This window comes from Ambystoma mexicanum, chromosome 5p (assembly GCF_040938575.1).
Source record: "Ambystoma mexicanum isolate Mex_15411 chromosome 5p, UKY_AmexF1_1, whole genome shotgun sequence".
NCBI classification, from domain to species: Eukaryota; Metazoa; Chordata; class Amphibia; order Caudata; family Ambystomatidae; genus Ambystoma; species Ambystoma mexicanum.
In genome coordinates this window covers 856312221-856326290 of record NC_090930.1, presented here as the reverse complement: position 1 = coordinate 856326290, position 14070 = coordinate 856312221, and the positions used below count along the sequence as shown (strand labels likewise).

The 14070-nt window shown below is 46.8% G+C and overlaps 1 protein-coding gene across 1 annotated transcript in view; it reads right to left on the bottom strand.

The window, feature by feature from the left end:
- Positions 1 to 14070, bottom strand: part of LOC138481718 (mediator of RNA polymerase II transcription subunit 1-like) — a 1164040-nt gene that overhangs the window by 943953 nt on the left and 206017 nt on the right. Inside the window, exon 6 of the mRNA XM_069613834.1 lies at positions 4139 to 4167. Within this exon, the coding sequence (XP_069469935.1) occupies positions 4139 to 4167 (29 nt within the window). The remainder of the gene's footprint in view (positions 1 to 4138; positions 4168 to 14070) is intronic.

Sequence of the window (14070 nt, the reverse complement as noted above, 5' to 3'; positions counted from 1 at the left end):
TGCATCTCTGATTTGGACCCCAGCTGGATAATTCTTTCCAGCTTTGTGTTCAATTTGGAGCCATTTTTTGTGAAGCAGACCACTCTATTACCAGGTTTACTAGTATCTTGAAAAAAAAAATACATTATTCATATTGGACCTTCCCACAAGAACAAAGCTTGTAGAGAACAATGGTCTATAGAACTCAGTGATTCTACTCTAAATACTGTGCAACATTGAAATAGCTCCAGGGAGACAACCAAATAAACAATAACTAATGTAACCTTCCCATTAGACCATGTTGCTGCAGGAACTAGGTCTCTCACCATATTTCCATGAATAATTTCCAAATTCCAATCACACATTTTCTTCTTCCAAATCTCCACATTAGATCTACTTGTAGATGTCCTAAAGGGCATCCTAGGAGTAGGTAAGCAGTGGGCATTACGGTCACCAACTATCAACACAAGGTCTTTAGCAAAAGAGATATTTATCTCCGAGTATGGTCGATGAAAGAGTTCGACCTATAGGGTTCCAGTATATGTTAATCAATGCCAGGCCTCTCATAGTGTTAGCCCACATTAAAACACATCTAACTGCTAAAATACCTGGAACAATAGAACTAATACTTTCAATGCTATACCCTTTTGTGTTTTTCCGAATCACCACAAGCAGACCCCCAGAAGGTCTGCCCCCCTTTGGGCAAGTTGCAAGCTGTTAGACTATTGTAAAGCCAACTATTTATATTTTTTCCCCGAGCCACGTCTCTTGAAAGAAAATCAGATCGTGGCCATGAAAAATGACCCTGCTTGTGGCGATCTCTCAGAATGAGGATGTCCCTGTGTGTTCCAGGTAAAACATTTAACCCCCTTCTCTTCTAAAGAAAATCTTCATTTACATTTAGGTTTCTGAAATACTTCAGACAGAATTTCTGGCAACAGTTACCATATCTTAGATTTGCCTTTGGTAACCAATTCTCCGTTACCACCTCTGAAAGTAGCACCATTTCTCTCATCAGATTTAGTGCACATGTTGACTTCCTTTTGTGGATGAGAATGTGCGTCATGCCTTCTGTCTCTTGTTCCCTCAATCTCTGGATGAGGCAAATGATCAGACACTTGTATTCCGACATGTTTAAGTTCAGTAGCAGACATTAATAAGGCATCCGTTCCTACATTTGGTTTTAGAATAATTTCTACTATGAACATGATTATTTCATAGGGTAAGGATATACGCTCCATGTCTTGACTAGAGAACAAATATAGATCCGGCACCTTTTTAGTGATAGATAAAATGTTGCTACAATTTAATGCTCTCTGACCTGCCTTCTCATTTGTCGTAGCCAGACTTTTGGAACTGCAAATGTTTTTTTTGACAATCTTTTCAAACGCGATTCATTTGTAGTTTTTCAATTTCCTTATCCACTCTTGGCTTATCGTCAGCTAGAGGAGCGATTTGATAGACCTTCAGGTTCAGTTTAGGTTTCAACCTAATTTCCCCCTCCTCATTGGTCATTTCCGTTTTTCCTTTTTTAAAGAAAATTGGTGCCAGCCGTAGGGGTTAGCTGGTATGTTGACAATATCCACTGTTTGTAACCCAATACAGATTAGTTTTAGAATTAGTTCCCAGATCACTACTTTTCTCTTTACCATGGGTATCTAATTGATCTCGTGAGGAAGTTTGTTTCTAGGACCTCATCCTCTGTTTCTTCTGTGTTCTGATCCATCTGTTTTGTATTATTAGCCCCAGAGCCTATTGGTAATGAGGCAGATCCTTTATGTGACCTGCTTAAGATTGGCTCTAGAATGTTCGTTATTTTGCCGGGATTCCGGCTCATCCACTATTTGCGCTAGTCTAATGAATTTGACTAATACTGACAGAGAGGACTGTCGTCAGAAAAAGATATTGCACAACCATCGTCTTTTTGAGCCTTTTAGATTTTATGTTGTCTTGATCGTAGATTAGTTCATTCCACCTTTGCTCACTGTATTCCTTGAAACCGAGCTGAAGTCAGCTTTTAATTCTCTTAGCCCCATCTTGTGTTCCATACTAGTCTTTGTCAATGTTTCCAGAGGTTCCTTTACCAAGTTTTTCATGGCCCCACTTAGACCCACAAGAGAGGATTCACAACACCAAACTTCCTTTGTTAACACCATCAAAATGCCAGAATATGTCAGTACATCACCTTTTAGTGACTCGAATACCATAAACAATGAGTTAAGAACAAAGCTTAATGCTGATATTGTAGATTCTAGGGTTCTATACATCTGCAATCTTGTTGCATTTTAAAAGGGGGTTCGGCCTTTCTCTTATATTCGTGCTGCCACGGTTCAAATTGGAAACTCTTTGGGGTATTGGGAATAAAGGACTCTTGTGCGCCTCCATTGCTGCATACCTATCCTGAGTGGGGATCTTGCCCCATAGCAGGGTCGTACCCCTGGTCTTCCACTTGTTCATGGTATTATCTTTGGTTGTTTCATCCATCTAACAATTATACAGCGAGGTGGAGGCAAAGGATATAGAAGATGTGGATAGAGTGTACTCCAAATTTCGTTGGGAGAAATCTCTCATTAAGCTAATCGGAACAGGAGAGTTTTCTGTGGATGACGGCACTACCATATTTAAATCTTTCTGGGCCTCCGTAAGGATAATATGGGACTCAACCACTGGCGTTGTCAAGGGGAAGATAGACACTTGAGCATTCGTGCAACAGAGGGAAACTTACACCACAGGTGCTGTTAGGTCATCTTTGTAATTGGCACTGCTCAGGTTATAAATATTGAACGTGAACCAGACTCACTGGCAAAAATGTGTGAGCGATTTAAAAAGCCACTAGGAGGTTTCAGTACATGCCTGCGCGAGGCATGCACGGTTCTTACTGGACTTTTTCCGTGGCCCCCTCCACTAGGTCGAGTACTCGGGGGTTCACACACTCCCTATGCCACAGGGTCCCCTGTGCAGCTCCTGTAGTGTCAGCTGCTATGCTCAAGGTTGCGTCGGCCAACTTTCCTAACTTGGCAAACATGGCCAACACACTTGCAGCACTTCGCTGTGCTTCGTTGCTGGAACACATTATGTAGCCAAGGTCCGCCTCCTTCAAGGAAAGAACAATGCAGAAATACTTGCTGGAGCAAGCAACAGAGTCCCAACACAGCCAACACATTCGCAGCACTCCACACAGCACAAATACGCCTTCAGGAGGCAGAACACATGTATAGCAAGGCCACAGAAGATGCCACAGTGACTTGGTATGATTCACTGTTTGCGGGTTCCATAACAAACCCTTATGTTTTGTGGGTGTTGAAAATGTCCTATTATGTCAGTTTTGCATTTGGGAACATTCACACTATGCGTAATAACTATCCGTTTGATTAAAACGTGTTTCTCTACGTTGCCAGCTAAGAAAGAAACAAGAAAAACACCTTCAAGCATTGCAATAACTTTTGACTTTTGAAATAAAGTGGCAGCTGTTACCAGACTACTACCATATTAGCCCCACATAGTCATGTTTACTTCTGTGTGGTGCAAAACGGCACCCTATCAAGACTGTGCAAGGGTTGCTTTGCTTAGTTACCCAACCCTGATGCTGCGAGAAAAAACAACCAGGAAATGGAAGGGCGACATCAGGGATAAAGAGGTGTGTAGCCTCCTTAGAAAATTCAACAAAGCAAGATGCAGCTGAAAGTCGAGGTGTACATGTAGAATGAACAATCGCCCCACCCAGAGAAAGTGTGGCATGCAAGAGCCTAGTTGTGCAAATTAGCTAACTCTCAGCTGAACTTGCCCCAAAGAATTCTGATCTATAAAGAGAGCTCTCGGTAAAGCTACTCCAGGGCTGACGGACGTAGGAGTCCAGATAAAAAAATAATGGCCTCCCAGAGCCTCAGCAGACCACAGTCTACAGCTACCATATACAGATTACTTTGCAGTGAGCGATCACGAAATGGTTAATCATTAGGTGTCCCTCCTGATGTCCGACTACCACTTCCATGATCCTTCATCACCGATTGATGGCTAGAGTTTACAGACGTTGTAGTCCAAAATATCTGGAGGGCAGCAGAATTATTAACGACTCCATAGGTACATTTACCATATAGAAATTCAGTATATTCAAAGGCATCCCAGTGATATACAGTGCAGCCAGGATAGAAAGGAGTACCTTAGGAGATGCAACAGTTCTTCACAGGCCTAGAAGAATGGAACAAAAAACAAAATGCTGAAGTTAAATTACAGCAATGTGAAACACGTGACAACAGACTCATTAAATACACATCTGTATTGAAGTCTCATCTATTACATCAGTGTTGTAGGAAAAAGCAATCAGCAATGGACAGACTCAAGGAACAAGGTAATTTGTATTTTGCATTCCGGTTAGGGTTCCAGCAAAAAAAGGGCTTCTGCCAAATAGTTACCAATTTGCAATATGTTCACTTCAAAGTTACACAAGTCCACTACAAATAGAATTAAAGGACTAATATGCCAACTGCTTTTCCAGATTACAAATGACATGATAATTAGTTAGTGCTTCTTAATTGTGCATGCTCCCAAAGTTGCTCCTTTTCACAGAACTAGAAACAGATTCCTTTATTAACTCAATTACATCAAGGGCATCCAAAGGGTAGGCGAAGAAAAGGGCATACGAAGAAAAGGGCAGATGAATAAAAGGGCAATTTCCTGTTTGGATCCGTTTGGACCGGGAGGACCTAAAACTAGAAACCCTGCTCCACTAAAATCAGGTAAGCTCCCTCAAATATATGGTTCACCCCTCTCTCCGAACAGCACATCCCTACCATCACAACTCATCGGCAACCACACCACTCGCCAGCAACATCATGGACACTGAATCACAGCAATCTGACTTGCGTCACCTTAGACCACCCCATCCGCACTCCATCACCCACAACTACATTAAGACTGATGCTCACACATGTCTGCTCAGTAAATCAACCATACTGAGCTTGCCAACTTCATTACCACACATGACTTAGACGCCATCTTGATTTTTAGGACCCGGGATGACATCCACCACCACCCACCTCTTAGATGTCCTCATCCCCGCCCACCTGGTACCTTCCTGCCTGCTGCTCTTTTTCACCAATTAGCAAGCCCCGCCCACCTGGTACCTTCCTTCACCATCACTGTCTTGTGGCCAATGCTGGCTATGACTTTTATGGACTTCATTCATTCACAGTGCGTCACTCTTTCTCAACTCTCATGCTGGACTTCCTTTGCATCTTGTACTTATGGTGGCCCTGAATCATGCTGTTCCCATCTTCTTGTATCCTGGCTTGCAACATTATGTGTTACTACTGACTTCTGCAATTGTATTCGCTCTCCGCTCTTGCTTCTCCACTCTTTTTGACTGCTTACTCTCTTTTCTCTCCTCCTTTCCCTTCTCCCTTTTCCCATCTCCCCCCCTTACTTTCTTCTATGCACTTACTCTATCAGAATTGTCCCTGGACTTAATATGATAGCAACCTCATCTGTTTCCTCCACCCTCCCATTACGGTTTTCTTCCTCCACACTACCCCTCCAGCACTATCTGAAATGTCGTCAGGCCTAGTACAATAGTCGCTTGTTTTGTTCCTCCCCTCCCTTGCTGCACCTCTCTCCCTCACCTTTTGTTTTTCTCCGGCTCTACCAAAAATGTCTTCAGGCCTAGTACGGTAGTCGCCTGTCCGTTTCCATTTCCTTCCCACTCTCCCCCTCCCTTCCTTATCTATGTCTTAGCACTTGCACTATCTGAAATGTCGCCAGGCCGAGTACGATAGTTAATTTCACATCCTTACTGTTTGTGGCCTGTAAGAATGTGGTTGTATTTTCCCCTTGTTCCCTCCCTTGCCTTGATGCGCTTTGAAACACATTGTGTATAGGCGCTATATAAATAAACGATCAGATCCGATCCCCAAGGGCTACAGAATTCTACAAAGAGACCATCCAAACAAACATGCAGTAGCACCTTCGCACATTTCAATGCAAAATGGGTTTACCACAATAAATGATCTCAGACCCCAAGTAACCGGACAGGCGCAAACAATATAGCAAAATACTACTTTATTATCAGCTCAATGAAGTAGGGAAACCTGGTGAACAACAGATTGTGTAACGAAATGTATTTGAGTTTGAGAGCTACAAAGGCTTTATACCTCGATGTGTTTCAGTTATGACATCCTATGTGGCAAATAATAAAACCTATCAAGCGGAGGGATTGGTTAAGGGAACATATATACCTATAGCTGATTTAAGTGTTAGTAATACTATTAGCTGCCCCATATCTGGTAGAACTTCCCTCCAAGTGCGTATAATACAGATAATAGCAGAACAACAGCAGCAGATTGGACCTTGCAACAATGTATGGTTCACCATTGCATAGGCCATCATGATTGGTTGGCATTCTCTCCCAACCTTGGACATTCGGCTCGTTTAGCAGCACATAAGTAAAATAAAACGAAACCCAGGTGCGAGGAACAATGTCCTACAACTGCCCACTTGGCCAATTAGACTAAACATCTCACATCAGTTAGGCCCTCAGCCAAGGCTTCGTCTTTCTAGTTGACTTTGCTTGATGCTTTTCAAGAACTTTAAAAGGAGTAACATTTCAGTTCTAGGATACATTTAGTACAGTTGTCTGAGTGCATAACGTCGCTCATATCTTCGATGTGGCATTGGATTATACCTGGGGTCAGGCATAATGTCCTGTTCTTCCAATATGACATAGGTGAGGGGTGGAGTCTAATGACTTATACAGCTGCTTCTCTACACAAGGTCGGTGGAGGCCATGCCGTCATTCACAAGGCATCATAGCCATACCCAACTGGAGATCGCTACCATTGGCTCTCTTCAAAATTATTTCGTGCCACTTCCCACTCTCCTCAACGTAGTGTCACTATTCACCTCATCTACATACCACCCAAGCTCAACATCTCCTTCATCGAAGAGTTCACGGACTTGGTCACCACCAGGTTTCTCACACATGCCAACATCATCTTCCACAGCAACTTCAAAATCCCTGGCAACCCAGTCAATAAAAAGTTATCCACTGCCTACCCAACACTCTTAACCTCACGCAGCACATGAAAGACCCAACTTACAGGAAAGGTAATATCCTCAACCTCATCACTGCCCTGCCCACCCCCCTTCCATAAGGTGGTACACTCAAGAACTCAACTTCAACAAATGGACCATCAGAAAACAAGATAGGACTTGGCAAAAATCCTGCAGTGCATCAGACCTCGCCCTACTCAAGGAACCCCATGCTACATGGAGATGACGGAGCACCACTGCCAAGGATAACTATTACCAAAACACCATATCCAAGGCCAATAATGAAAGCCATCAAGCACTTAATCAACCCTCTGCCAGTCCCAGCCATACTGCACTCCATCGAGAAAGCCATGGCATTCAACTCTTTCTTAATCAATAACAGTATGATCCACCAACGATACAACTCACAGCACACTATACATCCCATCTCTCAAAACCACAACCACCTGGACAACTTTCAAGACACTCACTATGGAATACCTTACTGCCATTCTAGCATTCCCTCAAGGCTGCTTCATATGCAGACTACAACCTCCCTGCCTCCATACTCGCACCTCCGACTAAAGCACTTTTCCCTTACCGGACAATCCTCAACAGCTCCCTAACTCCAGGCACCATCCCCTCAACCCTCAAACCCAGACAAATCCTCCTGCTTCTCACAAAACCAATACAGAACCTGCATGACTGCAGAAACTGCCGCCCCCATCATCCATCTGATCCTTGAGAGGACAACTATTTGAATGGCAGCGTATTGGTCCAGGGCCCTCAGCCCAATCTCCTTTTTCATAGGTGTCTCCCACATTTTAACTTCATTCCTTTTCCTGCTACTACTACCTCTCTGGCTCCTCTGCCACCGCCTTCCTCTGCCACCTCCCTCCTCTGTGGTTACTATGCCACCTCCCGCTACCACCTCTGATCACTCTCTGGCCCCTCCACCACTTCAACTGGGTGTACCTCAAGCCTGTACCCCACCCAGGTAGACTTTCAAATCTAGCAACCTGCTCCAAGTCGCTACTCTCAACTCTCACTCTGCAGTCAAACACTCCTCTGACATCTGCCTCCTCCTCGAATAACTTGACCTGGATCTCCTCACTCTCACTAAGATATGGCTCACGGCAAGCTCGGTAATGAGTTTTGACTGTTGACTACAGGATCCTCGCCGAGCCCAGAACCAACCAACCTGGAGGTGGAGTAGCTCTGATCTTTCCAGAGAAGGTCCCTGCTTCTGTCATTCCTATGCAGGCCTACTCCTCCTTTGGATGCCTGGCCTGTAGGCTCTATCTCTTCAGGCCTCTCTGGTCAGGTTGCCCTCTTCCTCTCAGAATGGGCATACCATTCCTCTCTGCTTGCATCTACCTCTCAACTTCCCCTCCTCAGAGACCACAACATCCACCTGAATGCTTCTAATCCCTCCTCTGGGCTCTTCCACAACATTCTCTTTCCATTCTTCCCTCTGGTCAGACAAACTCTGAGATGAGAACATCCAAAGTTTGTCCAGCAGATATCCCCTTCTCTAACCCTCTTTCCACTCCTCTCTCTTGGACTGACTACATTCTGCTTTCCTCTCACCTGAAACTCTGTCCCTCAGGCAAAGCCCACCCCAACACTGCCACCTACCTTTTCAGTCATTCGGTCCATGAAGCGTGCGTCAGTGGATGCTTTTGCCTCTAGATCCTTCCACTCTTGCGGCTGACTTACACTCTGAAAAAGCCCTCTCTAACCTGCATCTTTCTTTCTCCAATGCTCTGGACATCCTTGCCCCTGTCATGAGAAATCTTGGTATCACTCTGACCCTAGCTGCCCTGAAACGCAAGTGCAGGGTGGCCGAGAGGAAATGGGCTTGAAGCGTATCCTCTGACAAATAGGCCTGCCGCCTGCTCCAAAGGCAATACACACACTCCCTCCCCCGTCCTGTCCGGTCCATGAAGATTCCACATTCAAGCTTGCGTCTCTGTGCCCTCTAACAACACAGCCAAACTGTTTAAAATCTGCAAGGAGCTGGCCAATCCTTCTGCAGTCTCTACATCTCCTGTTCTCTCCCAGGCCCTCTGCATGGCTCTGGACTTCTCACTTCACCACGAAAACCCAGGACATCCTGTCCTCGCTTTCATCTTCTCCCTCTACCGCTCTCTCTACCTCTCTCAGCCCCCCTTGGGCCGCTTCTCCCCCTCTTCCTCTTTTCTCTCTGATAACACCCAACGATGTGTCTAGACAAGTTCGTTCTATGAAGGTGTCACCCAAACAGGTGCTCCCCTGCTCCTCCAGAACCATTAAGGACCGCATTGACACCCTTGCCCCAGCCTTGAGCGATTTCTGCAATCACTCTTTCGCCACTGGATCCTTCCCCGCTCTCAAGCACTCCCTTCGGCTCCCTCTACTTAAAAAGCCTTCTGCCGACCCCACCTGCCCGGCAAACTATCACCTGATCTCTAACACTGCTCCTGGGCAAACTCCTGGAAAAGCTGGCCATCTCCCAACTTACTCTCCATACTGAATCTGTTGGTTGTCTCCAATGCCAGTCCATCATAGACAACACCACCATCCAAGTAGCAAAATTAGTTAAAAAAAAACCCTTGGGATCTACCTGGATTCCAACCTGGCCTGAACTAAACAAATCAATGTCACAGCCTCCTCAGTGGCCTATACAGCTAAACTTATAACCACCTGCAGGCCATTCCCATCTCCTGATAGCTGTATCACATTGGCCAGAGGACTTATTTGATCAAAATTGGATTACTGCAATGCCTTATACAACGGCACTAGTCTACGCAACCAAAATAAACTCCAGGTACAACAAAATAATGCTTTAAGAGCAGCCCTCAATATACCTAAGGCCAATCACATCACAAGACAAGAGGTTCAGTGGCTTCCAGTGAGGAGCAGAATAATATACAAAACACTATCCCTTACCCATAAGTGCCTTGCTAATAAAGCTTCGAAAGTCATCTGACAGACCTACCAGATCTACCCACATAAACCAGCTCTCAATACCTAGATACAAACTGGAAAAATAAAATCTGGGGGCAAGAGCTTTCCGGTACTAGCCTCTAAATTGTGGAATGTTCTGCCATCTGGCCTCAGAACTGAGTCTGCATATTGGTCATTCTGCCACAACTTGTTGCCTAGCTAATATTTGTAACTCAGCAACAGGCCACCTCTTTATCCTTTTTGCTTTCCGCACAGTATCTCCTATTCGTACTGACAACTATGCTTTTTCACCTTTCCTTTGCATGTAACCGCTTACTTGTATTGCTAAAATTTGCACCTACCTAAATGTAAATGTTTTGATATTGTACCTTAATTGTAACCTGCACCCAGATACCTTTGGGTGAGGAGCTCTAAACAAACAACCTTCAGCCTGGCTTCAGAGCAGCCAGAGGCATGGAGATCTCAATCTCTCCCTCTCTTCTCCGTCCACCCCCCTCCCCCCCCCATCTGCTCTCTGTCTCCTTGGGCCCTCTTCCTTCACCTTCCTGTGAGGCAAAACACCTTGGGGTCATCTTCGATTCCACTCTCTCCTTCTCTCCTCAAGGGCCTTGCCAAGAAGACACACAACCAGCTGCACCTCAGTAGTATTCTTCCTTTTCTTACTTTCCTCTAGAAGCTCACTGTTTCCAGAGCTCTGGTTCTCTCTAGGTTGGACTACTGCAACAGCCTCTTTCTCAATATGCCTTCCATTACTCTCGCCCTCTGCAACTAATTCAGAAAAGGACTGCAAGACTTATCCTTGGACTCAAGCCCAGGGACCATATATCGCAGCCCTGGAATCTCTCCACTGGCTCCCGGTGGCTGCAAAGATCAGGTTTAAGACCCTCTGCATCGTCCACAAGGCTTTCGGGGGCCATGGCCCCACTACATCCAACTCTCTCTTCCAAAGTACCCTCCTTCTCGGCCCCTTCGCTCAGCTACCTCCAACTTCGTGAGGGTCAGATGCTTCTCTAGGCAGGGGGGTAGATCTCTCTGGAATGGCCTCTCTGCCCCTCTCAAACTGGAGCCGCACCACCTGAAGTTCCGGGAGCTGCTCAAGACCTTCCTTTTCGCCTCCGCTTTCTCTCTCGCCTTCTAATGACCCATCGGTCTGCTGCACCGAATGGTTGCTTGGCTACCCCCTGAGCCCCACTGGGTACCAGGCTCCTCCATTACCAGTCTTCTCTGCACTGCCTTCAGGCCTGCAGTGCACCAAGGGGTTCCAACCACAACCTCTACAGCACCCTGCCTTCTTACGCTTACCCAGAGCTGTGCTGCCCTGGCTGCACTCACTCAGAGCAATGCTGCCCTGATTGAACTTCACCCTCTTCCTCTACACCTGGCATTTCCCCCGTCCCCCTAACCTCCCCCTGCACTTTCATGCTGTTGCACTTGCACAACCTGAATGACACAAGGCCTAGTAAGATTCTTTGTCTCGTCTTCCCTCTGTCTCCGCCCCCTTGTCTTGTCATGCCTAGAAACACTTGAGTATAGGCGCGTTATTATATCAAAGCAATAGCCATGCAACTCTCCCACAGTCATACCACTTTGGCTTTAGACCCAGATGCAGCACAGAAACAGCTACCATCATGTTGATAGCTGATCCTTGATAATGACGATCTTGGTCTCATGGTTCTCCTTGACTTCTCAGCATCATTTGACACAGTAGACCACCAGACACTCACCGACAATCTACAATCTCTGTTTGGGGATCAGAGAGACCGTCCTCAGCTGGTTCAAATCGTACCTTGCTAATCGTCACAAGTTTGTAAAAATGGATTTCTCCAGATCACCAACTCTACCCACCTCCTCTGGAGTCCTGCAAAGATCCATCCTCTCCCCAGTGATCTTCAAACTTTACATAGAGCCACTTGGAACCACCTTGCGCCACTCAATATCCACATCCACCAATGTGCAGATGACACAGCTCTACGTTCAGATATCCTCCACCGAAGACATCCACAGGCTCAAGGCCTGCTTCTCATTGATCCAGCTGGCCACCTACTCCAACTGTACCAACTGTCTCTCCTGTGAAAAATCAAGCCCTTAATCTCAGAAAACAACTTCAGATCTGCTTTCCAAGCCTTGGTCCTCTCACCTGGATGGTGGCAATACCCTTTTGGAAAGCCTTATGGCAACTACTCTTAATCTCCTGAGAAGCATCCAGCATGCTGCAGCACGACTCAAAGGAGTCTGAAAATTCGGACACATCACCCCGAACTTTATTGAGCTGCACTGGCTCCCGCTGCAAGCCTGTTATCTTCAAATCCTGCTGCATCATTACAAGGGTCTCACCCTGAAGCTACCTCACTGAGAAAAACAGGACTGCATCACGAGCTCTCTGCAGCTCCACTGCGCCCAGCATCAACATTGGGCATACAGCGTTGTGCAGAGCTCAAGGATACCCTCTTGAAAGCACCCGAGGCTTGCCCAGTGAAGATGGCTGCCTGCATTTCGTGCCCTTCCCAGTCTGCAAAGCACGTCTGCGTGCCGACTGGTACAGTGATGCCGCAAACAAAGAAACGCACACCACAGGCTGTAGCCGGATGGCAGAGGCGGCCAGAACCGAAGGCCAGGACACAAGGCTGGATTAGGAGCTCTTTGCAGCTCTCTGCTGCTTACCGTTATGCACACCGACCTTGCCACATACGGAAGGTAAGCACAGTGTATATCGTAATACTTATGGCTCTGTTACAAGCCCGCGCTATGCGACTTTGCATTGCATCTTCAGCCCCTTGTTCCCTGATCCCACCCAGTTTCTTCCCGCTGCATCCTTCAGCTTACCCCCATGCCTCTCCAGCGCCACCTGCACCCCTATCACCAGCTACTATCAGCGAGGCGCGCAAAGGCAGCCCACCACTTCCATTCCCAAACCAGCAGACGGATGCCCCAATGGTCCAGGTACCCCACCTGCACACAAGCTCATGGCCGCATTTGCCCAATGGCGTAAAAATACCTGACCACAAAAGCAGCCCAGCATGCTCACACAGAGGAGCCCCAACGCTGCTTAAACTCAGCCTCAACCAGCCGAGGCAACCATGAGCCCGGAGACATACATTTCCAGCAACTCCCCGAGCCCCCCCTCATCATACCCAGAACCTAAGCCCCTCGAATCACCAGAAAAAGCTCCCTCAAGCACACACCACCCCAGAGTCTTGCCTTAAGGGGACCAAAGCTCTTACTAAGCACCTCTCACCTAGCCATCCCAAATGAGCCCCACAATCCTCTGCAAATCCCACTAGGCACAACACCAGGTGCCAGAAACAACCACAGCTCGCAGAAGGCACCAGCAGGATGCAAACACCACAATATGACCTCACCCATAGTGCGGACCTGCCCTCCACATCCCCACCTGCAACCACAGCAAGAAACAGCAGACTGGGCATGAGATGCACCAGACCAAAACCCCACAACCTGCCTGCATCCACCCCCATAATAAACGTCCACCTAGGTACTAGATCACAGAGACTCTATCCCCTCAAGCTGCACAGGAAAATCCTCTGCCTGACTCCCCCTGTGCCGCATTCATCCTCTCCCTCAGCCAACCAAAACCATTTCTAACAAACAGGTTCTTCTCCTATCACCCAAATACAGCCTGGTCTCCACTAACGACACCTGTGGCTCCTTCAGTGCAACCCCCCAGAAAGCCCCACACACTGCACTCATCAGCACTACACCTAGTCCACCTGCCAGGAAAACCAGTCCAACAGCCTCACCACGACCCACAACAAGGAGGCATGCACCCTTCCATCCTAAAAGGAGCTCTGATCAATGCTAGAACCCTCCCTGCCCACGCTCTTGACAATCACAATCTGATCATCGCCCAAGACTTAGACCAGCTAGCCATACGCTAGGCTCAGGCCCTGCTTTAGCCCCTCGCACTCCCTGATGGCTTTGCCATACACAGACACGATAGAGGAATCCAGAAGGGAAGGAGTCACTCTTATTTACAGAGACGCTCTTAATATCAAACCCACCAACAGTGCCATGGTAGGAGACTTTGAGCTCCTCACAGTCAAACTCGCCACTTCCTCAGTAGATACCATGACCATCCACATCATCTACTGGCCACCGGGCCAC